The following is a 25959-nucleotide window of genomic DNA, read 5'->3' as shown; positions in this document are numbered from 1 at the left end:
GGCCGTCAGAGAAGTTTAGCCTTGGCGGAGACGGGGTAGTCTCTGCTGTGTCCAAACTAAGGGCCACCCACATGTAAATCGGGAGGGCGGACCAACCATAATCTTGTTGGTAAGGACACTCTCTTCTCCATTGCGGTGGAGCAGCCTTACTACTAGCAAGTGTATAAACTAGTCCTTTGTGGTAAGTTCCCACTCAAGAAGTGAGTAAAAATGCCACATCACTCTGCTCTGGTGTTTTCAAAACCTGCAATGTGGGAGGGCAGCAGAAACAGTCCATGCCTAATCGCCGATTCCCCATTACATCTTTGTAACACAGATGAGAGACATGGTGTTGTCTGTCTGCACCATCACCCCTCCAGAACACAACAACAGAATCAAGGCTTTCGATGCAAGTAAGATTACTTTCTGATTCAACATGTGGAGGTGTACATGTGGCCTGTCCCACAGTACACTGTAGCAGAGATCCCTGCAGTGAGCTTCACACTCATGTAGTGAAGTGCCAATTGTAAACACAACGTGCAGAAGGGGGGGCAGAATGGTCATCACATCACATTGTGGAACAGGATCACATGCTCACAAGGTTGCAAAAACTGATCCCAGTGCTCCATCAGGTGGATTGGGATCAGGAGCATCGCATCAGAAACCAGGCCGATGCAGGACACATGTAGTTCATATCTTTCTTTTCCATGGCATCCAGCGCACTTCTCTCTTAACCACATGGCTGCTGGCAGTTTTCCCGTCCTGTGCTGAAATATTCTGGATGCCATATATTCATGACGAGCTCAGCTCGTCATCAGCACACGACACCCGTGGGTGATGACGAGCTGAGCTCGTCATCAGCATCGAAAGGGTTAATAGTTCTCCCTCACTGGTTTCCCTTTGCTAGTCAAAATAACACCTTGGTCCATCTTAATACTTATTACCTGCAATACAATGCAGCGAGTTGGCTTTGAGTCAGTCCCTTGCACATGACGGAATTGATTTCTTATCTATCATAATTCGTGGTTTAATTGCCTTCCACTCTAATATTGTGTTGCAGAGATTGGACAACAAGGAGCTGGCAGCCTCAGCAATGTATGGACAACAGAGCGTAAGTGGTGCTTTGTGAATGTGTGCACAGATGGCAGGACAGGCACGCCATGTGCCAATGCAGTGATAGCAGCCCTGGCCCTGGTGGAATGTCCAGTCTGCAGGCTGCGACTTGGCCGTCATCTAGAAAATCTTAATGCAGAGGATTATCTTCTTTTTTATCACTGCCTTGCCCTACTCTGTCCTGGAGAACCCACAAAAAGCTGGTTGCCCACCCGCTGGTCTTTGGAGCGATCAATGTTAAAGCTGGGCGCTAGGTTGGTTTCCAAGCAAAGGAGTCTCTCCTTCTCTTTCAAGGGTTGTTGTACGGCAAAGAATGTTGGAAGTGTAGTAAACTGTCCGATGCCAAAGGGACTCGCAACTTTCAACAGAAAGGCAGCTCTAGTCCTCAGCACCAATGTATCCAATAAGAAGGAGGTGTAGGGTGGCAGGTCTTAAAGAGCTTGAAAGTCATTCATGAGACAAGCTGAATTGATACTGATGAGAAAGATCATCTTCAGGGTCAAGAGATACATAAGGTACGTAAAGACGTAAGTAATATCCCACTATGGCATGAAAAAAATGGATTGGAAAGAAACATGTGGACCAAACCTTTAAGAAAACGCATCACAACAGGATATTTGAACAAGGATAGCTGGCCTAATAAAGTAAAAAAGGCTGAAAGGACTGACAGACAACCTGCGTGCCCAGTGCAGGGCCTTCCTGGGGAAAAAGGCAACAAGCAAAGTTGCCACGCTGTGCTGCGTGAAAAGGAAACAGAAGAAAAGTGGTATATCCACTAGGATATGGCATAATTTCTGCTGTCTCCTAGAGCTCGATTCAGAAAAGGGGGTCCATCACCACCCCCTTTTCTGAATCATTTTGTCCACCATAAGCGTGGAAGGGTATACTCAGATGTGAGTCCCTAGCTCATTGCACCATCAGGATTCAAGCAAGCCGGGCCGAAGACGGCTGAAATGCCAGAAACCGGTCCCCGGTAGATTGTTTCCTTCCCAGTATAAGAATTGGCTTGGTAGTTTGGTATGCCCTGTTCCCATGATGCACTGGGCCAGGGTCAGACTAATTTGCATATAGCCAAGTTCTGAGCTGGGATGAGGCAGTGAGCTAAAAAACGGTGATGGATCAATCCCTGATCTTTGGACTGGGTAAGAGTGGTCTGCTTAATTCAGACACTCTGTTCATCACCACCCCCTTTTCTGAATCGTCTCCTAGAGCTAGCACACAGTATGCCACCTAGCACCAATGGAGGAATCCTCACACCATGCTGCAAGGGTGTCTGCTTTACAGGTAGGATTGTTTTTGTGTATGAAGGGATGCCTTTCTGCACAAAAACAATCCTTAGAATCAATTTCCTCTTTCTGTGCATGTTGCAGAATGCCTCACACGTAGAAAGAGGATATGATGAGGAGAAAAAAGAATATTTCTCCTTGTTATGCCGTCTTCAGGGAAGAGTACTGCTTAGTGCAATCCCAGGTTTACTCACCTTAGTAAATCTGGGATTGTGTCAAAGTCCATGGGTAGATCCATGGGATTGTCCATGCTCCACCCATGGAATGCCTCTCCGACACAAATTAAAGGAATATTTACAACAAGGGGTGGTGAGGGACAGAGTCTCTGAATTAAGCAGAAAGCTCTCACCCAGTCAAGAGATCAGGGCTAGATCCAACACCGTTTTTTAGCTCACTGCACCATCCCAGTTTCAGAACCTGGCTGTATGCAAATTAGTCTGTTCCTGTCCCAGTGCATGATGGGAACAGGGCAAACCAAACTACAAAAGCCAATTCTTACACTGGGAAGGAAACAAGCTCCCGGGGACCGGTTTCTGGCATTACAGCCGTCTTCGGCCCGGTTTGCTTGAATCCTGATGGTGCAATGAGCAAGGGTCTCACATCTGAGAATACCCTTCCACGCTTAGGGTGGACAAAAATATTTACAACAAGGGGTGGTGAGGGACAGAGTCTCTGAATTAGGCAGAAAGCTCTCACCCAGTCAAGAGATCAGGGCTAGATCCAACACCGTTTTTTAGCTCACTGCACCATCCCAGTTTCAGAACCTGGCTGTATGCAAATTAGTCTGTTCCTGTCCCAGTGCATGATGGGAACAGGGCAAACCAAACTACAAAAGCCAATTCTTACACTGGGAAGGAAACAAGCTCCCGGGGACCGGTTTCTGGCATTACAGCCGTCTTCGGCCCGGTTTGCTTGTATCCTGATGGTGCAATGAGCAAGGGTCTCACATCTGAGAATACCCTTCCACGCTTAGGGTGGACAAAAATATTTACAACAAGGGGTGGTGAGGGACAGAGTCTCTGAATTAAGCAGAAAGCTCTCACCCAGTCAAGAGATCAGGGCTAGATCCAACACCGTTTTTTAGCTCACTGCACCATCCTAGTTTCAGAACCTGGCTGTATGCAAATTAGTCTGTTCCTGTCCCAGTGCATGATGGGAACAGGGCAAACCAAACTACAAAAGCCAATTCTTACACTGGGAAGGAAACAAGCTCCCGGGGACCGGTTTCTGGCATTACAGCCGTCTTCGGCCCAGTTTGCTTGAATCCTGATGGTGCAATGAGCAAGGGTCTCACATCTGAGAATACCCTTCCACGCTTAGGGTGGACAAAAATATTTACAACAAGGGGTGGTGAGGGACAGAGTCTCTGAATTAAGCAGAAAGCTCTCACCCAGTCAAGAGATCAGGGCTAGATCCAACACCGTTTTTTAGCTCACTGCACCATCCCAGTTTCAGAACCTGGCTGTATGCAAATTAGTCTGTTCCTGTCCCAGTGCATGATGGGAACAGGGCAAACCAAACTACAAAAGCCAATTCTTACACTGGGAAGGAAACAAGCTCCCGGGGACCGGTTTCTGGCATTACAGCCGTCTTCGGCCCGGTTTGCTTGAATCCTGATGGTGCAATGAGCAAGGGTCTCACATCTGAGAATACGCTTCCACGCTTAGGGTGGACAAAAATATTTACAACAAGGGGTGGTGAGGGACAGAGTCTCTGAATTAAGCAGAAAGCTCTCACCCAGTCAAGACGGCTGAAATGCCAGAAACCGGTCCCCGGAAGTTTGTCTCCTTTCCGGTGAAGAATTGGCTTGGTAGTTTGGTCTGCCCTGTTCCCATGATCCACTGGGCCAGGGACAGACTAATTTGCATATAGCCAGGTTCTGAGCTGGGATGGTGCAGTGAGCTAAATAACGGTGATGGATCAAGCCCTGATCTTTGGACTGGGTAAGAGTGGTCTGCTTAATTCAGACACTCTGTTCATCACCACCCCCCTTTTCTGAATCGTTTTTGGCCACTATAGGTGTGGCAGGGTATACTCAGACATGAGTCCCTTGCTCACTGCACCATATGGATTCAAGCAAGCCGGGCCGACGACGGCTGAAATGCCAGAAACCGGTCCCCGGAAGTTTGTCTCCTTTCCGGTGAAGAATTGGCTTGGTAGTTTGGTCTGCCCTGTTCCCATGATCCACTGGGCCAGGGACAGACTAATTTGCATATAGCCAGGTTCTGAGCTGGGATGGTGCAGTGAGCTAAATAACGGTGATGGATCAAGCCCTGATCTTTGGACTGGGTAAGAGTGGTCTGCTTAATTCAGACACTCTGTTCATCACCACCCCCCTTTTCTGAATCGTTTTGGCCACTATAGGTGTGGCAGGGTATACTCAGACATGAGTCCCTTGCTCACTGCACCATCAGGATTCAAGCAAGCCGGGCCGACGACGGCTGAAATGCCAGAAACCGGTCCCCGGAAGTTTGTCTCCTTTCCGGTGAAGAATTGGCTTGGTAGTTTGGTCTGCCCTGTTCCCATGATCCACTGGGCCAGGGACAGACTAATTTGCATATAGCCAGGTTCTGAGCTGGGATGGTGCAGTGAGCTAAATAACGGTGATGGATCAAGCCCTGATCTTTGGACTGGGTAAGAGTGGTCTGCTTAATTCAGACACTCTGTTCATCACCACCCCCCTTTTCTGAATCGTTTTTGGCCACTATAGGTGTGGCAGGGTATACTCAGACATGAGTCCCTTGCTCACTGCACCATCAGGATTCAAGCAAGCCGGGCCGACGACGGCTGAAATGCCAGAAACCGGTCCCCGGAAGTTTGTCTCCTTTCCGGTGAAGAATTGGCTTGGTAGTTTGGTCTGCCCTGTTCCCATGATCCACTGGGCCAGGGACAGACTAATTTGCATATAGCCAGGTTCTGAGCTGGGATGGTGCAGTGAGCTAAATAACGGTGATGGATCAAGCCCTGATCTTTGGACTGGGTAAGAGTGGTCTGCTTAATTCAGACACTCTGTTCATCACCACCCCCCTTTTCTTTTACAAATTAAAGGAAGGCAGTGCTATGCATTACTTTGTATTTACTAAACTATGTAAAGAGTGTAAAGAGGATTTATGTGACTTATTAACTGGCCAAAAGGATTTTGCATCAGGCTTCACCATAAAAGTGACACAACCCTGACACAAAACCCTAGTAAATATGGCCCTAAGGATATGCTGCAGATCCAACCGGTATAGCCTCTCCTCTTGTTCCTGCGAAAACAACCCTTAGAAGCACATTCCTCTTTCTATGTATGCTGCGGAACACAGCTCACATAGAAAGAGGAAGTAACGGAGGAGAAAAAAAGAAATAAGGACATTTTCAAGTGCTACGCATGCTTCAGGAATGTGGGGAGTGTAGCGGGGTGCCCTCTGTGGATGGGCGACACCAATTTCAGGAGAAAGGATAAACGTTTACCAACTTGCCAGAAAAGATGGTAGTATCTGGAGACTAAAAAGACAAACCTGTGCAGCTCACTGACTTGACATGCATAAGTTACTGCAATGCGAAACGGTCTTTTGAATTAGAAGTCTCAGGGTACAGCTGTGAAGAGGATTAAAAGGAGCATACATCAAGATTGTCTGAACTAAAACTAGGGCCAACTGTGGAACAATGAATGGAGCTACAGCATACATGCTAAAGTATTTTTTTATTTATTGCAATGCATGATCTGAATAAAAAGGGTTGATCAGATGAAGAAAGGTGCCAACATTTTTGACAAGTAACCTTTAACAGTACTCAAAGCAAATGCTTGCTTGGCTAATAATAACATGAACAAAAAGACAACCTGGCTTGTAAAGGGTCAACTTTCTTTTTCTCACACAAGGTGACGAACGTCTACTAGCAGCCTAAGGAAACCTAGCAGACAAAATTACATCCACCACCTCTGGTGGTAGATGAAAACTTCTCAGCTGGTTCTGCTCAATCTCCATACATGGTGTAGATTGTGGCGGCTCAGGTGTAGTCCTTTGATCCTTTGTAGGGACAGCACTTCTAGGTCCAGCAAACTTTTTTCAGAACGCATGAGGTCAATGGCAGTAGTTGGAACATGAACAGGAGGATAAAATGCAACCAAAGGTGCAACACAGCTGCTAGAGAATGCCAAGAAGGGAACTTTAGACCACAGAAACTGGATAGTTAGCATTTGCAGAGATAGCAGAAAGGACTACCAAAGGCGCTTGTGCTTTCAACTATGCAACGACACCCAGCACCACCTCCAGATGCAGAAATCACTTGGGATTCATAATTTGGCCAAGTCTGTCTGCCATGGGCACCCCACCAGGAGACAGACCTGCAGGAAGATCTAGTAAAACTCATTTCTTCAGACTAAAAGCCTCCATAAAGATGACAGGTGACCCCATGGAAACCTGCTTGTCGCAGCACACACATGGCAACGATGTTGCCCATTAGAACCTGGGGTGATCTGCCCTTGATGTAACGCAGAAAGACCATGTGGGCTAGTCGGGTGTCACGCAGCTCCAAAAGGTTTATGTAATGGTGCTGCTCCATCAGTAGCCAGAGACCTCTGATCTCCACCTTGTCCAGGTGAACTCCCCACACAGGGGAAGATACCATATGTCACTGCCATGACCTCTGAGGGAGGCCTAGCAAATGATCTGCTGCAGGTCAAGGTGGCTTCCGTCCTCAGCACTGAAGGTCCCTGGCAGCCTCATTGGAGATGATATACTGTTGGAAGGGCAAACCCAATGCTGTGATAGCAGCCCTGGCCCTGGTGGAATGGGCTTTCAGTCCAGTCTGCAGGCTGCGTCTTGGCCATCATGTAGAAAATCTTAATGCAGATGATTATCTTCTTTTTTATCACTGCCTTGCCATACTCTGTCCTGGAGAATGCTGGGCAGACATTGATTCCATTCAAGAGCCACTTGTGTCAATGAGCATGAGGCACCAAAAATTCCAACATGCCAGCAGCCCCAGAACTATCAAGGCTGAGACAGCAGTTCTTGCTTGAAACATCAGAAATAAAACCTAACTTACTGTGGTGGTGCAAGTCCTCAGAGTGACTCACTTAGAACAGTCCAATTGAAGGAGATGGAAGAAGATGAGAGTTGGACTCATTGATTGGGAAACCTATAACAGACAACAATGACACAGTCTTCTGCAACTAGTCCAACACTAACTGAGGCAAGCCCACCTTTAACAACTAGTCATCAAGATATGGGAATAGATGTAACTACAACCTGCAAAAATTGCCTGCAACTACCGATATAACCTTTGTACCCAATGGGCCTTTTGTAGGCCAAAGGGTAGCAGAGTGAATGGCAAGTGGAAGTAATTCCTTTGGGACTGGAAGACTGATACATGATAGTATGTGTTCTACAAGTCTAAGGATGCCAGTCAGTCTCCTGAGTCCAAGGCCTGCAGAACTTACACAAGAGTCATTTAGAAGTCAGGAAGTTAAGCAAGTTGAGCTCTTAAAATCGATCCTTCCTGAGGAACAGGAAATATTGGTAGTAGCATCCAACTCATTCCTCCTCCTGCAGCAGTTCTCTGGACTCGAGATGATAGCAGCAAGATCTGCTGATATCTGAGCAAAACCTGAAGGAACGTGAGGAGCGGAATCTAAAAAGAGGAGGGCATAACCTAGTTAGACAATCCAAAGAAACCACTGGTCCAAAGTGATCGAGCATCATTAGAGAAGGCAATGCTGATCTAGACCCTTTATGGTCCCACACACTGGTTGGGTGTAAATTCAGCTTTGAAAGTGGAGGAGAGTAATAGTTGGCTCAAAATCCATCAAGTGAGCTTGAAGACGTTTTGGAGGGATCGAGGGGTTATTCCTACAAAAAAAGTCAGTGAAATGGTGTTGCAGAGTTCATTTTAAAGCACACTTTTACAAACTTTTGCTCTGACACCATTGGCTTCGAAAGAATAAAATTCAAGTCCTGTTATAATGCGCAAAAATAATGAAACCTGAAGCTCTCACAGTGTTAACCACAATTGCCAGCATCATTATTTAATAAAATACCTTCATAGTGCCACGTTGTCTTGATGCCCTCCTTGTCATGGCTTCCCCTCACATACATTATGTACAAAGTGCCTGTACCAGAATTTTGACATTTACGCCATATTGCCTTCCTATCCGATGTAATGATCGTCCTCCCACATGCCAAGAAATAACTGAAACCTGACAGCACCAGCATTTTTTCAAGTGCGCTTTTTAAACCATAAATTGCCTCCACTAGGTCAGTGTCAGCAATTTCCCATAGTGCCCCATACGTCAAGAATTACCTCTCGTATGTCAGTATTTTGCCATGGATGCCTGTAAGAATTGAATTCAGTATGCCAGCACCAGCATCTTGCTCTGAGTGTCCCACATGGCAAGTGTTACCTCTAGTACATCAGAGTTTTCCTGCAACATGCCAGTACCAAGGATTACTATAATATACCAGTGCAAACAATTACCTCTAGGATGGCAATAGCATTTTCTCTCTAATATGACAGTGGCAAGAATTTCCAACATGTGCTGTTATCCTAAGAATTTCCTCCATGAAGTCAGCGCGGATGTAAGCCAAAAATTACCTTCAGTTTGCCGGGGACAACTGCAGACTAAATACCACATTCTCACTCACTCATTCTTACTTAAATTCGTGCATTCACACTCATTCACCTATGCTCAATTATGTTCCCTCACCCACACCCATTATCACTTTTGTTCACTGTAATTCACTCACTTGCACTCACCCTTACTAACACATTCTCAAACAACCAAATTAATTTACATTCACTTACTCTCATTTCCACTTCCGCTAACCTTTAATCTCACTCATACTCACCATACTGAAACCCACTCATGAACTCATTCTCAATCAGTCTCACTTGTTTTCACTAACAATAACTCCCTCAGTCTCTCTTATCCTCACTTACTCAGACTCACTCGTTTTCACTGACCGTTACATTCACTGTCATTCACTCTCACTCATTCTTACTCAGCCACTCTCCATTACACTACCTCACAATCTTGCTTATACATTCTCACTCCCCTTAACTCACTAGCACTTACTCTCACTTATTCTCAAACTCACTCACTTGCATTCAATCTTACTCATTCTCACTCACTCTGACTTGTACTCCGTCTAATTCTGAATCACTCATTAATTCTCACTCACACTCATTGCGTTCACTCTTACTCTTAGTCACTAATTGTCACTCACTAACTTTCACTCACTCTTACTCATTCTTAATCAGAATCACTCTTAGTCACTTGCATTCATTTTTACTCATTCTCACTCACTTGCACTCAATCTCTTCCTCATTCTCACTTGGACACAATCCTATTATCATTCACTCATTGTCACTCAGTCTGACTCACTCATAGTCATTGTCCCTAACCCGCATTCACTTCATCATTCACTCTCACTAACTTGCGCAGTCATATTCACACATACACATGCTCTGTCTCAGACACACTCTCACTCACATGCAAACACACACACAACATTTAAAACCATTTTGTTTAATTACTATGCTTCCTGCAAAGGTCCTGTTTTGCCACAACACAGCTCCTTCCCACTACAACAAGCACTAAAGCCTGAAAGTGAGACCTAGGACACAGGCAGTCACAGACCCCAGGTGTCAGTCTCTTCTCTTTCACCCCACCTTTTCCGAACTCTGTGATGAGTGGGAAAGGGTAAGGTGACAGGCTGATTGACATGTACTACCAAGTACTGCAGGGGTTGAGCCTACAATGGCCACTGAACTGCGATGCTTCAGCACATCATAGATGAGGAGGCACTGAGACGAGCCAGGCCCCTGAGACAAGAGCTGGGACTTTACGAGCCCTGGACAATCTATGAAGGATTGTGCAGGCGCTTTCATCTTTGCCATCAAACAGTATCACTGGCTACTGCTGAACCCGAAGAAGAATGTTCACTGTTAATGTAATAAAATGGGCCACAAAATAAGAAGGGCATAGCTCTTAAACCCATAACACTAAGTCGCTACTATTAAGAGCTAAAGAGGTTTAGAGGTGAACCCAGGAGAAAAAGAGGATGACTGACGCTGCTAACATTATACTCTGGCATTACCACTGCATCCAGAGGCGCGAAAAGGTTGAGCTAGCTGCTGGACTGGCAGTGAAGGCTGAATCTGATGGAATATCCACTGAACATCCTGTACTTCTGGTGGCATTGAAAAGAAGGATAATGTAATTGCACGGAGCGATCCTTTGTTTTGCTTTGCTTGAAGCACTCAAGAGTCGTATCTGCTTTGTCGCCAAATGGTCTGACACTGCAAAAGGTCATGACTATAATGGAACCTTGGACTTCCTAAAAACTGGGTGGAGTGCATCCAAGCATGGTGGCGGATGACATTATTTGTGTCCATGGCCTGAGCAACAGAGTCAGTGGTGTCCAGGCCAGATTGTAATATGTATTTTCTTGCAATGTGACAACCTGGTACTGTTTGAGTAATCCTCAGGCAACAGGCATATCCTTGCATGCAATATCCTAAAAGAAGTGGGTATAACAACTCCAGAGGCAAATGGCACTCAAGGAACACAGCACTAGGTTAGAAAAGGTAACTTTCTTGCCCATTACCGCAATCGGATTAGACTCCCTGTCCGGAGTGGGCGAAGGAATGGCGTCAGGGTAAACTTTGCTCGTGGATACCTGAACTAGTAGGATGTTGCATAAAGAATTTCAGGTCATCTAGCGCTGGTCTGTGTCATCTCGCAAGAGGCCGTCTCACAGGTAGGACCAAACAAGGTTCTGATAAGGCTTTCAAAATAGTATTAGTCAGAGCCTAAATAAAGTGCAACAAGGAACCCAATTGGCAGGCCCAGGATGCAAGATCTCTGTCAGGAGATTACCATACATTTTGTCCTTCAGATGATGTAATTACATAACCTCTGCAGCCCTACAAACTACCACCCTGAAAGAAGCACTTCCTGGCGCTGAGGGCCCTAATGATAGATTTGAGCCTGGCTCTGGTGAGGTTTCAAGGCCCCATGCGTTTTGGATGTGAAGATATAATCAGCATTGGTATAATGAGAAAGGAGCAAGTGATCTTCCTCTTCATCATCGTCATCATGAGGGATGTCTTTAAGGTTCGGCAGAGTATCAGAATCGAAACCAACTATTGTAAGGTAACCTGCTCTCCATTAGTTAGAATGGGCTGCCAGGATTATTAATGCTATAATCCTAGCTGGCTAGGGGAGCATGGTGCAATGTCGAGTTTGGTATCCCTGAACTCGGGGTTTAATCACGCAACCGTTTGTGTGGATGGTTTTTGGACTCTGGGTTTGAAAATAGCACTTTTAGAAAGTGGCTATTTTCTTGTCTAACTATTTCTGGTTTCTGCTGGTTTGGTGTGTGTGTGACAGGAGCTGGGGGGCTCCAGAGGTCTGAGTGAGTCAGTGTGGGATGAGTGGGACATTTGCATTGAGAGTAGGGGGAGAGTAGTTCCTGATAACCTGCCCTGCCTGATACAATGCTGGCTCCACCTCCTGCCAGGCGACTGATGACTCTGTGCCTGCCAGGGACGATCCTGGCCCCACCTCCTACCAGGAGGCCGATAGCTCTGCTCCTGCCAGTGACAATGCGGGCTCCACCTCCTGCTGGGCGTCTGAGGACCCAGCCCTGCACAGTGAATAGGCCAGGTGCCTCTGCCTGGCTACACCCACAACAAACCCAGGATGTTGGGAAATTCCCCTGCATGGACAAAGGGATCAAAGCCAAAAAGGGGTATAAGAGAAGGACCCCTGAACCAAGAATTTAGATCACTTCTGACAAGGAAACCTGAACCAAGGACAAGAAGCCTGCTGATCCAAGGACTTGCCTACCCCTACTGCCAGTGTGCTGTTTGTTGGGGGAATCCTGCAGTTGCTTCTTTATTTTTGCCAAGGAACCAGGAGAGAGGAACTGTGTGTGTACTCTCAAGCTTTGCTAAAGAAAATCTCCAAGGGCTGGAAGAGTGCCAGCCTCCTGTTGAAGTCACAGGGCTAAAGGACTTCATCTGCTAAAAGTTCTTGTTGCTGGAACTTGAGAATCCAGCACCTCTGAAAGAAACCAGCAACCTCGACGCCGACGGACGCCAACGAATCCAGCTCGACATCGTGAGTAACGGCTCCAGTGTCCCGCTTCCTCGACGCCGGCCGCCGGGCCCGATCGACGCCAGCAGCAACGCCAGTGAGTAGCGAGTTCGGCTCCAGCACCAAGTGACCCCGTGTCTGCACCGCTGCTGATCGCATCGACTTCGTGCCCTCTCGGCGCCGTGAGCGCTGCTCACTCTTGCAACTTCATCATCGACATCGACGACCACGCCGTATCCTGCTTCGCCTCGTGAGCGCTGCTACTGCCTGACATCTGTTGATGCCGCTGCAGATCGCCCCGACTATGAGAATTAGACATACAATAAGGATCAACCAAACTGATGCAACACAGGATTTGCAAATTCAGGACAAGTGAATAGTTTGGGATTCTCATCCATCTGTAAATCATTGTGCCTCAACTCACAGAGTATCTAAAGCCTTGATTTTGTCCAAGAGTCTGGCTGGGTGTAGGCCTGTGGAGTTTCTGGTACCAGTCCTCAGCTGAGTGCCCAGAACCCACAAGCGTGGCTTCTTCCGGGAAGGCCTGCGGGATTGATCCACGAAAGAGCATGCCCGACCTTAATTGTTCTGCTTGACTGGATAAGAGACTGGACAGAGTGGTGAGAACTGCAGTGCTGAAAGAGACAGGATGCCACTGCTCAAAGCTGGGTGCTGCACAGGAGTCACCTGGAGTTGTACCATGGAAACAGAAGTTGGAGGGATGAGGTTCAGCAATCAGTCTGGCCTTTCGCCTTTGACTCAAACATCCAAGAAGGAGTATGATCTAAGAACGTAAGGCGGCACGGAGGGAAAACCCACACTTAGGTACAGGAGAGGCTAAGGTGGGGGAGGAGGGGTGGAGGGGGGGAGGGGTTCAGGATAACTCCTGATTCAGTTGCTCATGGTCGACCAGATGAGACTGACTAGTCTGCCTCTTTTCATTAGTGGCGGATAGCCAAAATAGAATACGGGGGAGACTGAGGGCCTCATTTAGAGATTTTATTTTTAGCAGAGTCACTAACAAAAACGGGCGGTGCTTTGCCCAATGAAAGTTACAGTAACCCTCCTCAATTAAGAGTTGGGTCAAGCGCTAAGTTGACACTGCCAGAGCCTCAACTGGCCTTTGACCCAGCCTCCGACCTGAGAGTCCGTCAAAGACCGGCCAGGTCACAATGACGGCCTAGTGACTGCGGGACAACATTAATAATTTCCCCATATACACTAAGTCTGTAGAATGACCCCCACGTTGAAGGAGACAGCTGCAAATCAGGGCATTTTATTGTATGTATTGCAGAAACAAACGTGTGCTTTGGGAGTTTATTTTCTCAATCTAAACATTTACAGAGGGGAGGCTTTAAACATGGCGCAGACTCAACAACCCTTTAATGCTGTGAAGGGAGCCATCATGGCAACACACTTCAAAGCACAGAGTTCTCCACCGGCAATCCCTAAATAGTGGGCACAGTCCTCTGCCACCATGGCGGAGGCCATGACTGACAGAGTATTAAATAACCTCCTAGAGGAGATTGAATGCTAGTGCGGGCTGAATCTCTTGGGAGCCCTAGACCTGGAGTTACAATCAGGAGACATTTGCTAGGTCCTGTTCTTCTCAGATCAGAAGTGATAAGTAGGCTAGCTATGGCCACCTAGGGCAGTGCCTTCACCAAAGATGCAAAGATGCAAAGTATGGCCCGCAACTCATCAAGAGTATGGTGCAAAAACAATCAATCAAATTGGAGTTTTTTTTTTATTTAGCTATTCTAGTCATACTGCATCTAGACCTTAGCAGCACTTAACATGTGACACCTGCTGGGGTGTATGAGAGGTCTTTAAAAGATGCAATTCAATAAACAAACCATAAGCAGTAATTACCAGAAAGAATACAGTGGAATATTCAGGGAGCAGGTAAATGTTCAAATAGAAAGTCAGAATTGACATTTAGGGGTCGACCAGGAGTGGGAGTTTAATGCCATAACTGTGACCCCCCCCCCTGAATTACAGATATTGGGAAGGGGCACCAGTAATTCCGGGGGACAGAGAACACACAGACTACAAGCAGAATCCTTAAGTTCTACTGCGAAATAAGGAAGTAATAGAGAATATGTAGTACTGCATTATTCTCACACCCCCCCTCCTTGAATTACCCATGAGAATTTCAGCTGCTTTCAGCCACCAGGATCTCTAAGTGAACCCCAAAGGCTCCACAGCGCTACTAGGGATTCTGTAATCTTGGTTCAGTTGAAATCCTCTTCCTGGCTGAATAAGAACTACCAACCCAACTGGAATCAGACCCATAATGGGAAGACAAAAGAGGTCTGTCTCAAGTATTACATTGCTCAAGTGCTGAATGGCTAAGGAAGCCCCAACTCACAACTCATCTTCTGCGTTCTGCGTCTCTCTCGTCTTCAAGCTGAGGTCTTTCTCATTATCCGTCATCTTTCTTTGCAGTTCTCTGTCTTCAGACCAGGCACAATCATGAGCTGTTTATGCAAAAAAACTATTTTAATATAGACAGCCTTCGTTATCAAGCCTTTAACATTACAGGAACATATGGCTCTCATATAAAAAAGTAAAGATTGAAATACTTTTGTGCTTATTTTACTAAACTCGCTACAGATATCTGCAGGATAGATGTTGCCCTTTCCATAGCGGCTCAAGGCTGGCTATTTACAAAACACTAGGCATTTATATTCCAAATCAAGTGACCTAGATCATTGCACCCTTGCAAAAGCAGAAACAAAGGTGTCACTTTAAATCTGAATGTTCTCTCTGCCAGCTACAGAGCTCCCATGTTGACCCGTATAAGGCACGAGCAGCTCATCCACTCCAGCTTTGCCATCATACTCTCGTACCTACAGGTATGTGTAACAGGAACAACGAATTATCAGAACCATAATACAAAGCAGGAATGAGGGCTAGGTACGCCATTCACGCCTAATGCGCAGCAGCTTGAGAGCCCTGTGGCTAACCAGCAATATCCATCAGAAGGGTGGGGAGGTTTATGGGAAGAACAACAGAGATCTGAGGGGATGCAGAAGCTGCCAGTGACCCCCAGATTTCAGCCAGAGTGGAGGCCTTCTCTCTCTATCTAGTACACCACACCTGTCAAAAGACAAACTACATGCTTCACACACGCCCTAGGTGGCCTACTCTCCCCTTACTCAAGTCATTAGCAGATCTACACTGCAAAAGGGAGGACCAGAGAAGAGGAACTGGAATATGAAGCCGGCAATGAGTACCAATGTTTATGACTTGAAGGAGGCATCTTCGTTTCTCAGTCTCAAAGGACTTTCAGTTCCAAGGCTCCATGCCTCAGCTCATGAACGATCTAGGGCTGAACTATGAGCCATTCAGCAGAAAGAGCCCAGACAACAAAAGGGCAAGAAATCAGGGACAATGTTGTGCACGTCTTGTGCATGCTGCAACATGCCTGTTCTGTGTTTGTGACAGATGCTGCCCTGTTACTGTCTGTGTGGTTCTTGGTCAATGTTTGAGGAAGTCTACATTCTTGCTATCCATTCTGTGAGCATGGTGGAGGCTTCATTGCTCCCTCTTCCTGTGATATGCTTTCCTTGTGCATGAGCAACTGCGTCCTCCTGCTGCTTGTAGGGCGCCTGCTCTGAGTGTGAAGGACACCGAACTGCTGTTCTGGACCGGTTTTGTGTAGAGGAGCGTGAAGAAAAGGTCCCACTGGTTAAGTGCCAAAATAATTGCATTGTCATTGCTTATTGTAGCTTTTCCAATCCTTATTATAGCTATCATTACCCTTTTCTTATTTTCGGAGTTCTGTTTTCCCAATGACCATTACCAAATGGGTATCACCCTTGAAGAGAAAGCGAGCTCCTCACCAAAAAGCACAATATATATGACTCCCTTCTTACTGATTTGGAAACGTTTCATCTTCTTTTACGGGAGCCACAGAGGCTGAGCCAAGTAAATTCAATTCTTTAGCTCACTCCACCACCCCAGTTCAGACATGGCCATATGCAAATCAGTCTGACCCTGTGCTTCATGAGAACAGTCCAGGCAGAACCTCCAAGCCATGTCTTCCCTGGACCGGAAACAAGCATCCTGGGACCGGTTTCAAATTCATAATCCTCATCAGCCAGGCTATCTTGAATCCAGTGGTAGAGTGAGCAAGGGACCTACGTCTGGGCATACCCTGCCAACTTAGGGCGAACGAAGCGATACTAAGGGATGCTTGTAACCTTTGATTGCGCTGTAAATTAAATCGTGAAAAATAAGCTACGGGTTTTAGAGTGCGAGACCAGAAAGAGAAGGAACGCCTTCCTACACACCTGACAATGGAGTGCGACCACAAACAAATGTTTCAGATGAACAAGTTACTTACCTTCGGTAACGATATATCTGTAGGAAACATTAGTTAGTATTAGATTCGTTACCTTAGAATATCCCCAGGCATCAGTCTGGATCCGGAAACTTTTGCTTAGCAGTACCCCTACACGTCGGTAGGCGTCGTCTGCAGGCGTCCCCTGCGGCTCCGCGTCCGTCGTTGGCGTCGTGCGCCGTGATGATGAGTATATAGACGCCGCCTCCGCGCGCTGACGTCAGTTCTTTGCACACAGCATTTCCGCGCCAGAACACGCAGAGCCATGTGAGAACCAACACTGGTGCCATTGAAACTAGGGCCCCGAAAGGGATGTCCTTAACCCTAAGTATCAGTTCGCAGAACGGGGAGGATGGGTGGGGCGGTAAGGAATCTAATACTAACTATTGTTTCTTACAGATATATCGTTACCGAAGGTAAGTAACTTGTTCATCTGAAAGAAACACGTTAGTATTAGATTCCTTACCTTAGAATAGATACCCCAGCAATACCAACCCCGGTGGTGGGTCTGCGAACCAATACAATTTCACACCAGAATGTCCTGGAGGACAGAACGGCCAAAGAAGCCATCCCTCCGGACTTGATTGTCCAGGCAGTAGTGCCTCGCAAAAGTGTGCAGCGAGGCCCACGTAGCCGCCTGGCAAATGTCCTGCAAGGGGACTCCCCGGCCCAGGGCAGTAGAAGCCGCCGTGGCCCGAGTGGAATGGGCCCTCAGCCCAACAGGAGGCTCCTTCCGAGCCAAAGAGTAGCACGCTTTGATGCATAAAACGACCCACCGAGAGATGGTCCGTTTATGCACCGCCCGTCCCTTCTTCGCACCCACGTAGCCAACAAACAGTTGGTCATCCACCGGAACTGGCATGTGCGATCCATATAAAATGAGAGCGCGCGTTTTGGGTCCAGACGATGGAGCCGCTCTTCATCCTTTGAAGGATGTGGAGGCGGGAAGAAGGAGGGTAAGGTGATGGACTGCCAGGAGACTACTTTGGGCATGAAAGAAGGTCTAGTTCTCAGAACCACCTTGTCTGGATGAACGGACATGAAAGGAGGTTTGACAGAAAGAGCCTGGAGCTCACTCACTCTCCTGGCAGAGGTGATGGCAACCAGGAAGGCCGTCTTTAAAGTCAGGAGACGGAGAGGGCAGGAATGAAGTGGCTCAAAGGGAGCACACATCAAGAAGGTTAGAACCAGGTTCAAGTCCCACTGAGGCATCACAAACGGAACAGGTGGATACATGTGTGTGATGCCCTTCAAGATTCTTGTTACAATAGGGGGCTCGAACAAAGATGGTTGATCTGGTAGCCTCAGAAAGGCCGAAAGGGCAGAAAGGTTGCCCTTGATAGTGCCCATAGCAGAGCCCTGCTGGGCAAGAGAGAGAAGAAAGAGGAGAACCTCGGAAAGAGGGGCAGAAAGAGGGTCCACAGCCTTTGCTGTGCACCATGCCACAAATCTGTTCCACCGGCAGGCGTATACCGACTTAGTGGAGGGACGCCTGGCTGCCAGAATCACATCACAGACTTCAGGAGGCAAGTCAAATGGCCTCAACTGTCGCCGCTCAATCTCCACGCATGGAGGTGGAGGCTGGACAGGTTCGGGTGGAGGACCGTCCCCTGCTGCTGCGACAGAAGGTCCTCCTGAAGGGGCAGGCGGATCGGGGGACCGACTGACATGCTGAGTAGCTCGGGATACCAGTACCTTCGAGCCCAGTCCGGAGCCACAAGGATGACTTGGGCCCGGTCGCGCCTGATCTTCTTCAGCACTCTGGGCAGAAGTGGTATAGGCGGAAAGGCGTATAACAGACCGCAACTCCACTCGTGCCGAAAGGCGTCGCCGTGCGAGTGCCGTCTGGGAAACTCCAACGCGCAGAACTGATGACATTGCGCGTTCTCTTCTGTGGTGAATAGATCTAACCAAGGCTCTCCCCATTGCAGAAAGAGGCCTTGCACCACGTCCGAGTTCAGACGCCATTCGTGATCCATCGAGCACCGACGGCTGAGTTGAACCACCAGGGTCACCCCCTGATTTTCCAGCCACTGCCAGAGACGCAGAGCCTCCTGGCAAAGGGTCCACGACCCCACCCCGCCCTGTTTGTTGCAGTACCACATGGCGGTGGTGTTGTCCGTGAACACCTGCACTACACTCCCGCTGACAACGGGGAGGAATGCCTTCAGTGCTAGACGAATCGCCCGTAGCTCCAACAAATTTATATGGAGCCGGGACTCCGCCGGAGACCAGATGCCTCTGATCTCCGCCTCTCCCAGGTGGCCTCCCCAGCCCTGGAGGAACGCGTCCGTCACAACAACGTGCTCCGGTTGGGGAAGGGAGAGGGATCTGCCTCTGTCCCAATCGCGGTCCGTAAGCCACCACTGCAGTTGTCTCGCAGTACCCTCCGAGATCAAGACATGGTCGGACAAGTTGCCCTGATGCTGGGCCCACTGAAACTTCAGGTCCCACTGCAGAGCCCGCATCCGCCACCTGCCGTGATGCACCAGAAGGATGCAGGAAGCCATCAGCCCCAGCAGCCGCAGCGTCAACCTGACCGAAACCCGGGATAACGGCTGGAAGATGGGAATCAAAGCCTGTATATCCTGGACTCGCTGTTCCGGAGGATAAACCCGAAACTGCGCCGAGTCGAGAACCGCTCCGATGAAAAGGAGCTTTTGAATGGGACACAGGTGTGATTACGGCACATTGATGGAAAACCCCAGCTTGTGCAGGAGGTCTGCCGTCATCTGGAGGTGGTGGACGACTGCCTGGGGCGAGCCCGTCTTCAACAACCAGTCGTCTAGGTAGGGGAAGACTGAAACCCCTAACCTGCGCAGATGGGCTGCGACCACCGCCATCACCTTTGTGAACACCCGTGGGGCGCTGGTAAGGCCGAAGAGAGCACGATAAACTGAAAGTGCTCTTGGCCTACCGTGAACCGCAGGTAACGCCGGTGGGCCGGCAGGACGGGGATGTGAAAATATGCATCCTGCAAGTCCAACGCTACCATCCAGTCTTGCCGGTCGAGAGCAGCCAAGACCTGAGCCAATGTCAACATCTTGAACTTCTCCTTCGGGAGGAAGCCGTTGACGTTCCTTAGGTCCAAGATAGGATGTAGGCCCCCCTTGTCCTTCTTGGGTACCAGAAAGTAGTGGGAATAGCAACCACGCCCTACTTCTGGCCCAGGAACGCGCTCGATGGCCCCCTTGGCCAAGAGGGCCGTAACTTCCTCCTTCAGAAGTGCCAAGTGGTCCCCCGACACACGGTGGTTCTGCGGTGGCATGGCTGGAGGAGTGGTCTCTAAGGGGAGGGAGTAGCCCCTTCGGACGATCTGCAGCACCCACCTGTCCGAGGTAACGGAGCGCCAGTGGGAGTGGTGATGGCGTCACATGGGCCTGAAAGCACGGACTAGGAGGATTTAGTGGCGGATGCTGCGGGGTGAGGTGTGGCCTGACCTCGCCGTTGTCCCCGACCGCCTCCACAGCGGTTTCCACGGCCGCCACCGCGTTGATAAGTTTGTTGCGGCGCGTGGCTGGCAGCGCGTGCGGGACCGCCCCTTCCTTGGCCACGAAAGGAGCGAAATGAACCCGTTTGCTGGCGCTGGGTCGAAAGACCCAAGGACTTGGCCATGACCCTGGAGTCCTTGAAGCGCTCCAGCGCGAGGTCCGCTTTGTCACCAAACAGGCGAATGCCATCAAACGGCATGTCCATCAAAGCATTCTGGACATCTGCCGAGAAGTTGGCGGATCTCAGCCAGGCGTGGCGACGAATCGCCACCGTCGTGGACATCGCTCTTCCCAGCGAGTCGGTCGTATCAAGACCACACCTAATGGAGTATTTTGCTGCGTCTCGGCCTTCAATCATAGCCTTGCCGAGCTTTGCCCGTACCTCCGGTGGGCATTCCGTCAGCAATTCCGCGACCGTGTCCCACAGAGAGTGGGTGTAGCGGCCCAAGAGGCACGCGGTGTTGCAAGACCGCAGTCCCAGACTCAGGGACGAGAAGACCTTTTTGCCATATTGGTCGTACCTCTTTGATTCCCTGTCGGGCGGGGCCGACGGGAATGCAGTTTGGGAAGTGGAGGCCGGGATCACCAGACTCTCAGGGGTGGGATGGGTGGACAGAAACTTGGGGTCATCCGAATACGGACGGTGGCGTCTGGCCACGTTCCTATCAACAGGCGAACCTGAAGCGGGCCTGGACCACGTGCCCAAAAGAACGTCAGACAAGGCCTCGTTGAACGGCAGCAGTGGCTCCTGTGGGCATGACTGCGGTTTGAGGACCTCAGTGAGGATGTTAGTCCTCACGGCCGCGACGGGGAGCTCAAGGTTAAAGGCCTTGGCAGCCCTCATCAACACCACTGAATAAGCAGCCCCCTCCTCCGAAGCCACGGTAGGAGGCGAGACAAAGCCAGGGTTAGGGGAGTCATCTGGCGTCACCCAAGTCACCTGCCCAGTCCGCAGTGTACTGACATTCACGTGTCAGAGGGTCCTCAGACCCCTCCCAATCCTCTCCGTATTCTGCCTCCTCGTCATACTCTGGACCAACATAGTAGACCGGCTCCTCGGGGTTCATAGGCCCCATCGGCGCCGGACTCGGCGTCGTGCGACGCCGGTTCGGCTCCGTGACCGGATTCGGAGAGGGTATGTGGGCGGCGCCGCTCAGAGCCCGCGCCGGAGGACCGGCGTCGTTCGGAGACGGCGTCGGGGGCAGCCCCGATGGGAGCGGCGCCGGGGAGGTCGGCTGGCCAGCCGGCGTCGACCCTGAAGGCCCCTGCGGCGCCGGGGCCGGAGCACCCGACGGCGTCGAGGCAGGAGCACCCGACCCGCTAGGGCCCTCGGACGAAGGCACTGGGCCCGAAGGCGCCGTAGGCCCCGTCGGAGAAGATAGCTTCCTCATGGCCATGAGGAACTCCTCTATCTCCTTGGGCGACGCGCCTTGCCCAGGGACCGTAGGGTATGGAGCAGGCCGCGCCGGCAGCTCATGCGGAGCCGGGGGGGTGGGGCTACCTGAACCCCAGGCCGCATCGGGGGGAATCGGGGGTACGATGACGACGCCCCGACTTCTTGTGCTTCCTACCTGAGAAACCAGAGGAATGGTGATGACTTCCGGAGCGTTCGAGACAGCTCCGCGACCGCTCCCTCGACCGCTCCCTCGACCTCCGGCCGGACCGGGACCTCTCTCAACGCGGTGCCGACACCCGCAGCTTGAGTAGCTTGCGGGACCTCTCCTGCCTAGCTTTCCTCGTCAAGGCCCGGCAATCGACACAGGCGTCCACGTCGTGGTCGGGGGCCAGGCACCGGAGACAGAGGCGGTGATGGTCCGTGACCGACATCGTGTGGCCGCAGTCATCACAGTTCTTAAAACCGGGCATCCTACCGGCACCGTAAGAAGATTTATCAAAAAATTCAAAACTTTGGTCAAAAAACCGGAGTACTGCTCTTCGGATCTGCGTTAACTGGCGCGGAAAAAAGAAGAACTGACGTCAGCGCGCGGAGGCGGCGTCTATATACTCCAGCGACGTCATCACGGCGGACGACGCCAACGATGGACGCGGAGCCGCAGGGGACGCCTGCAGACGACGCCTACAGACGCGCAGGGGTACTGCTACGCAAAAGTTTCCGGATCCAGACTGACACCTGGGGATATTCTAAGGTAAGGAATCTAATACTAACGTGTTTCTTTCAGATTCATATTTTCACAGATATTGAAGAAACCTCTGTCTGAAACTTTTCAAATTGTAACAACTTCACTTCCACCTCCTGACCAATCACACAGGAAGGTTAGCAGATAGTACCTTTCAAAATCATCCACAGTAAGAGAACTGTAATTGACATTATTCTACCATTTAGTATTTTGAGATTTTATTCAATTAGTATTCAATACAAGCTATCACTGTTTGAAAATACAGTACATACTTTTAGCACAGTTACCTGTTTCTGAATGGATAAGGACTCATATTTCCGAGGCATGTTTCAAAATCTTAGTTTCTCAAACATGCAATAAACCAGACCGGTAGGGAACCTATGATAACTAGTAATGATACCTGTATCCTTTCGCGTTTGTTCCAAATGCTGCTCAGTGTCGCCTCCTTCCTCAGGGGTAATAATAATAGAAGTTCTCACGCATATTCCACCAGCTGCTCCTCCATGCCCTCTTCCATCCGCGGGGGCTCTCAGGCGCAGCGACGTGCGGAACTCCTTGTTTGTTCTCCTCAGTTCTGCGATGACAAAGAATGCATACAACAGTCAACCTATCCTGGTCTAGTTCCTCTCCTCTGGTCAATACATTCCTGCAACTTCCCACTGAGTAGAGTCAACTGAGATGGTCTGCTGGGATGTCTGAAATCAAAACTCAGGCCCAGATTTAATAACTTTTGCGTGGTTGTTGTGGAACTTTGTTTTAGCACAATCAAGACACAAAATGCAAGTCAAGATTCACAAAGCCATGCAGGAGCCTATTTGCTGTTGCCTTGTATGGCGTCTTGCATTGGGTTGTTATATTATGTCAGGTAGACAATATATGAGTAGAGCACTGGCATTCCCATGCATCCACCCATGTATTTTCATGCAAACCCAGATTTTTTAAAGGCAGTAAACCTAGGTTTTCTATAAAATGGTGTGCCTCTCTGAGAGAGGATTAACAGGAAGAAATATCTTCATTTCTCCTCGTTACTTTCTGTAAGACCTGGCATCCTTGGAGTGGTTTCCCTGACACATTGCCATCAGAACTTCTGTTGTGCTGACTTCGTTTTTGCTGGCCATAGGATCCTGCAAAAAGAACAATTGATGGACGAAATGCTGAACAATATCAAACACTCAACGTCAGTCAAAGAGCTGGGCCTAAATCCATTGTTTTTTGCTCACCACCCGAACAGCCAGGCCAGGTCCTCTCTGGACCGGAAACAAGCATCCTAGGAGCGGTTTTTAGTCCCCGCCACTCATCACCCAAGAAAGCTTGAATCCAGTGGCATGGCGAGCACAGTACCAACGTATTGGCATACCCATCCCACTTGGGGTGACAAATGCAAAAAGAAAAATTGATAGATGGAATGCTGAACAATGTCAAACACTCACCCCCCAGTCAAAGATCTGGGCCTAAATCCATTACTTGTTTGCTCACCACGCTATTCCAGTTTGGACCCAGCCATATGCAAATCAGTTTTGACTCTGCTCCCCATGGGAACAGTCCAGTCTGGCTCTTAGGACTCTGGGCACCTTACCACTACTAACCAGGGCCTGTATATTACATGCTATCAGTGGGCCAGCAGGACTGATTCTGCCACCCACTTAAGTAGCCCTTCAAACATGTTTCAGGCCTTCTATTGCACATCTTTTGCAGTTTTAAATGGGCATGTCGATCTGGCAAGTTAATCTTGTTGCCAGGCCCATACCTTCCTTTTCAATACACATAAGTCACCCCTAAGGATAAGTCACCCCTAAGGTAGGACCTGGACAGCCGAATGACAGGTTGCAGTGCATTTAAAAAGTAGGACATGTACTATTAAGTTTTACATGTCATAGTAGTGAAAACTCTTAAATTTGTGGTTCGCTACTGCAAGGCTTATTACTCCCATAGAATAACATTGGGATTACCTTATTATATTTTGAAAGTGTAATTTCGAATTGGGAAGAGATAGGAACCCCACGTTTGGTGTCTCTAGAATCACAATTTAAAATCACAACTATTGGTGAAGTCGGATTTTAAATTGTAATCGTGAAAATGCCACTTTTGGAAATTTGCCATTTTCATACTTTAGCAATTTGGTGTACTGCATGACTCTGAATACCCGTCTGGGGTGGGTGACAGCCAGACTTTGTTCATTCACTCTAGACAGCCACACACAAACGGAGATTAGGTTTGACTGGTAGGCCATCATAAGCAGGATGGGAGGGAGGAGATGACATTTACACCTGAATAGGCTACTTACCCCCTGTAGTGAGTCTTGAGCCATGGGCAGGGACTCTGTGCACTTCAAAGGCATCTCTTTGAAGTCTCCCCACTTCAAAGGCACAACTGGGTATAAGTACTATACCATAGAGATTACCTACTCAGTATGAAAACACAAAGAGCCCAAGGGTCAAAGAGAGGTAGTCAAGAAAGATTGTAAACCACACAATCCAACTAATTAAAGTCAAATGGGAGTATCCCTTTTAAAGGACGACTCCCCTCACACACCCGGAGGTGTCATGCTTCATCCAGATTGATCTAGCTAATGAAGCCTTTATAGTTTAGATTAACAGTTTTTTAATCCTGTTACCGGGGAGCTTAATAAAGTCTATCACTCTACCTGTAGGCAGTTTTAGATTCACTCCCTTATTCAACACTGCACTATTTTTACATACACCCCACGCTCACATAGGGTTTTTAGGACAACCCATGTGCCACAAAATAAAACATCTCTGAGCTCCCTCCTCATAGAGAGGAGGTTGTAGCCCGTGCCGCGACTAGGTCCCGACACGAGGAGGCACCCCTATGATGAAGCATGACACCTCCGGGTGTGTGAGGGGAGCCCAACCCTCTACAATATCTACATGAGCCCCCTCACAGCCATCGCATGCAAACCCAACATCAACATCATCTCCTACGCCGACGACACCCAGCTGATACACTCCTTCACCAAGGACTCAGCCACGGCCAAAACCAACCTTCAGGAAGGCAAGAAAGACGTCGCGGAATGGATGAAGCTCAGCAGCCTTAAACTGAACTCAGACAAGACGGAGGTCCTCATCCTCGGACAAACCCCTTCAGCCTGGGACGACTCCTGGTGGCCCACGGCGCTGGGCATCGCACCGACCCCCGCAGACCACGAACGCAACCTCGGGTTCATCCTGGACCCCCTCCTCACGATGACCAAGCAAGTCAACGCCGTCTCGTCATCATGCTTCAACATCCTACGCATGCTCCGTAAGATCTACCAGTGGATCTCTGCCGAAACCAGAAACACGGTCACCCATGCCCTCGTCACCAGCCGCCTGGACTACGGAAACGCCCAATACGCAGGAACCACCGCCAAACTTCAGAAACGACTGACCTTCAGGCCCCTCACCCACGCACACAAAGCACTCCACAACAGAGGCCCGAATACCTCAACAGCCGCCTCTTGTTCTACAGGCCCGCCCGTCAACTCCGCTCAGCCAGCCTCGCCCTTGCCACCGTCCCACGG

The 25959-nt window shown here is 49.1% G+C and overlaps 1 protein-coding gene across 1 annotated transcript in view; it reads right to left on the bottom strand.

Moving 5' to 3' along the window:
• The window catches only part of TEX14 (testis expressed 14, intercellular bridge forming factor), a 1917691-nt gene that overhangs the window by 97224 nt on the left and 1794508 nt on the right, over nt 1–25959 (bottom strand). Inside the window, exons 26-27 of the mRNA XM_086954052.1 lie at nt 22840–23013; nt 14834–14942 (exon numbers count right to left, since the gene is read on the bottom strand). Of these exons, the coding sequence (XP_086810178.1) occupies nt 14834–14942; nt 22840–23013 (283 nt within the window). The remainder of the gene's footprint in view (nt 1–14833; nt 14943–22839; nt 23014–25959) is intronic.

This window comes from Lissotriton vulgaris, chromosome 2_1 (assembly GCF_964263255.1).
Source record: "Lissotriton vulgaris chromosome 2_1, aLisVul1.2, whole genome shotgun sequence".
NCBI classification, from domain to species: domain Eukaryota; kingdom Metazoa; phylum Chordata; class Amphibia; order Caudata; family Salamandridae; genus Lissotriton; species Lissotriton vulgaris.
This window is presented reverse-complemented; position numbering and strand designations above follow the sequence as displayed.